The sequence below is a fragment of the Tupaia chinensis genome, unplaced genomic scaffold (assembly GCF_000334495.1).
Source record: "Tupaia chinensis unplaced genomic scaffold, TupChi_1.0 Scaffold000539_1, whole genome shotgun sequence".
Classification (NCBI taxonomy): domain Eukaryota; kingdom Metazoa; phylum Chordata; class Mammalia; order Scandentia; family Tupaiidae; genus Tupaia; species Tupaia belangeri.
In genome coordinates this window covers 5,965,201-5,967,646 of record NW_006160052.1, presented here as the reverse complement: position 1 = coordinate 5,967,646, position 2,446 = coordinate 5,965,201, and the positions used below count along the sequence as shown (strand labels likewise).

General features: G+C 46.5%; 1 protein-coding gene across 1 annotated transcript in view; it reads right to left on the bottom strand.

The window, feature by feature from the left end:
* WNT8B (Wnt family member 8B) overlaps positions 1 to 2,446 on the bottom strand; it is a 14,941-nt gene that overhangs the window by 3,798 nt on the left and 8,697 nt on the right. Inside the window, exons 3-5 of the mRNA XM_006157382.2 lie at positions 2,290 to 2,437; positions 1,508 to 1,541; positions 407 to 545 (exon numbers count right to left, since the gene is read on the bottom strand). Coding sequence (XP_006157444.2) covers positions 407 to 545; positions 1,508 to 1,541; positions 2,290 to 2,437 — 321 coding nt within the window. The remainder of the gene's footprint in view (positions 1 to 406; positions 546 to 1,507; positions 1,542 to 2,289; positions 2,438 to 2,446) is intronic.

Genomic DNA, 2,446 nt, shown 5'->3' with positions numbered 1-2,446 from the left:
GCTATCTTCCTCATAGGACGCTGGTCTCAAACCAGTTTCCGCTTGCCCAGCACCTCTCTGCTGAGCCCTCTGAAGGAAAGGGCTGACGTATGGGGAGCAGTGATCCCACCACCTTCCCATGTTACTTTTACTGTGAGGAAACCTTAGCCCGCAATGAGGCCAAGGGCGGTATAGGATTGAGGGTGAGGTGAGAGCCATTTGTTGAGCAGGGAGGTGTTTGGAAAAAAGGAAAAAAGCCTATAGGTAAGAAAGAGGAGGTGCAGAAGGAAAGGAGACAGTCCTGAGAAGGCGATGACCAGGAGTAAAGACCAGGTGAGGAATGTGGTGTAGGAAAGGAGGGGGCCATCCCTAAGGCTCTAGGCTGTGACCAGGGGGTCCAGGGAGCTGTGGCTGAGGCTTTTCTTACCGCTGCGAAGCCCTCCATGGCTGGACAGCTGCAGGGCTCTCTCAGGACAGTTCCAACGGTCCCAGGCAAACTGGTATTTGCATTCTTCAATACCACTCTGGGCACCGGCTGCCACGCTGCTGGAGTAGATCAGGTAAGCCTGCAGGGACGCCGGTCGAAATCCAGATTCAACTCAGGGCGTATGTGCTGAAAACCGGCCAAATCTCTCTCTCTCTGCCCTCTCTCCCATCTCTTCAAAATAATAGCAGAGAGAGCATTTAAAGTATGCTGTCTTGGGGCCAGCAGGTGGCATGGTGGTTAAAGGGGCTGGACTCCCACATGGCTGACCACAGTTCAAGTCATGGACCTGGCAGCTTGCTTTCTCACTTTCTCTCTTTCTCTGTCTGTCTTACTCTGGTCAAATTAAAAAATAACAATGATGAAAAAAAATGATGATAAATAAAATAAACAAAATGATTAAAAAAAATATGCTGTCTCATGTAATATCAAAGTAACCTTATGAAATAGGTACCGCTTCATAGCTTAGGAAACTGAGGCTCAGAGAGGTGACATAAAATAATTTGCTAAAAGCCCCACAGCTAGTAAATGGCACAACCAGGAATGAAACTGTTTTATCAAACTCTGGTCCCCACTTTTATTCTCTAGACTAGTGTCTTTTCAAAATGAGCCCAAGTCACACCATTCATGAATTTTCAGCAAATCTCATGCCATTACTGTCTTAGAAAAGAAAACGTTGCAACTGGAAACTCCCTTCCACATAGAGATGGACTCCCGCATTTCGAAGGTGAGAAGCTGCACCCCACCACGGCACCGAACATTTGGAAATGTGGCTTTCAGACCCAGCATGGTGAAAGGCTGTTGATGTCTCCGGCTCTGGACATTCGGGCCCTAAGGGCAGAATCCCTACTCTTAAGTTTCATCTTGGCTCCAGCTTTAGTTTGCCTTGGGATTCTGGGTGTGGCCCTAACTCCAGGCATCGGTTTTCCTGTCTGTAACGCATGCAACATGACAGATGCAGATACAATGCAAATCTGCATGTGTAGTCCTCAGTCAGTGCTAGGAGTAGTGAAGTCTGTCCTAACTGGAGGAGTTTTTTCTTACCTTCGGACCAGTCATCAGGAAATTGTTCACTGACCTAGAAGAGAGGAGGACAGAGTGTGAGGGAGAGACACCAATTCCTTACTTCTTCCAAGTCTTGTAAGCAGTACTGCAAATACAGCTCATAGGAAGAAAAACTCATTTTACCAAGGAAACATTGTACATAACAAACTTAGAGCTAACGTATTTACTTTGAGAAATGAACAAGAGTATATGAATTCAGTGGATTTCTAAAGTCAGTTAAAATTTCCAGTACCATAAAAATTAGGCCTATGGAGCTGGCAGATGGTGTGTGGTGGTTGGGGCACTGGATTCCCACATGACCAACCACGGTTTGAGTCTCTGACCTGATGGCTTGCCTTCTCACTCCTCCCGCACTCTGGTCAAATAATAATAATAATTAAAAAAATGATGATAATGAATTCAATGAAATAAAATAAAATTTTTTTTTAAAAATTAGGAATAATGGGTCAGCCAGTGATGTGGTGGTTAAGGCAGCTGGATCCTACCTGACTGACCTCTGTGGTTCAAATCTCAAACCTGGCAGCTTGAGAAATTTGCCAGGCACATGTGCATGCATGCCCACAATCCTGAGAGGAAGGGAAGATGGAGGAGAAAGGATTGCAGCATGGCCATCCCTCATTGGGGGTGGGGAGGCCAGTGCTCTCTCTCTCTCTCTCACCAGTGAATAAACATGCCCTCTGTGGCAAAATTCTTTTAAAAATTAGGAATAATATTTGATTACTTTTTGCCATGGGATGAAGAGAAAGCTAGCATTAACTCACACCTGTGTAGCAGGGGTGCCATCTAGCGGGGGTGTCCATGTAGTGGGGGTGCCTGTGTAGCGGGCGTGATGTGTAGCAGGGGTGCCTGTGTACCAGGTACCTGTGTAGCAGGTGTGATAGATAGCGGGGGTACCTGTGTACCGGGTACCTGTGTAGC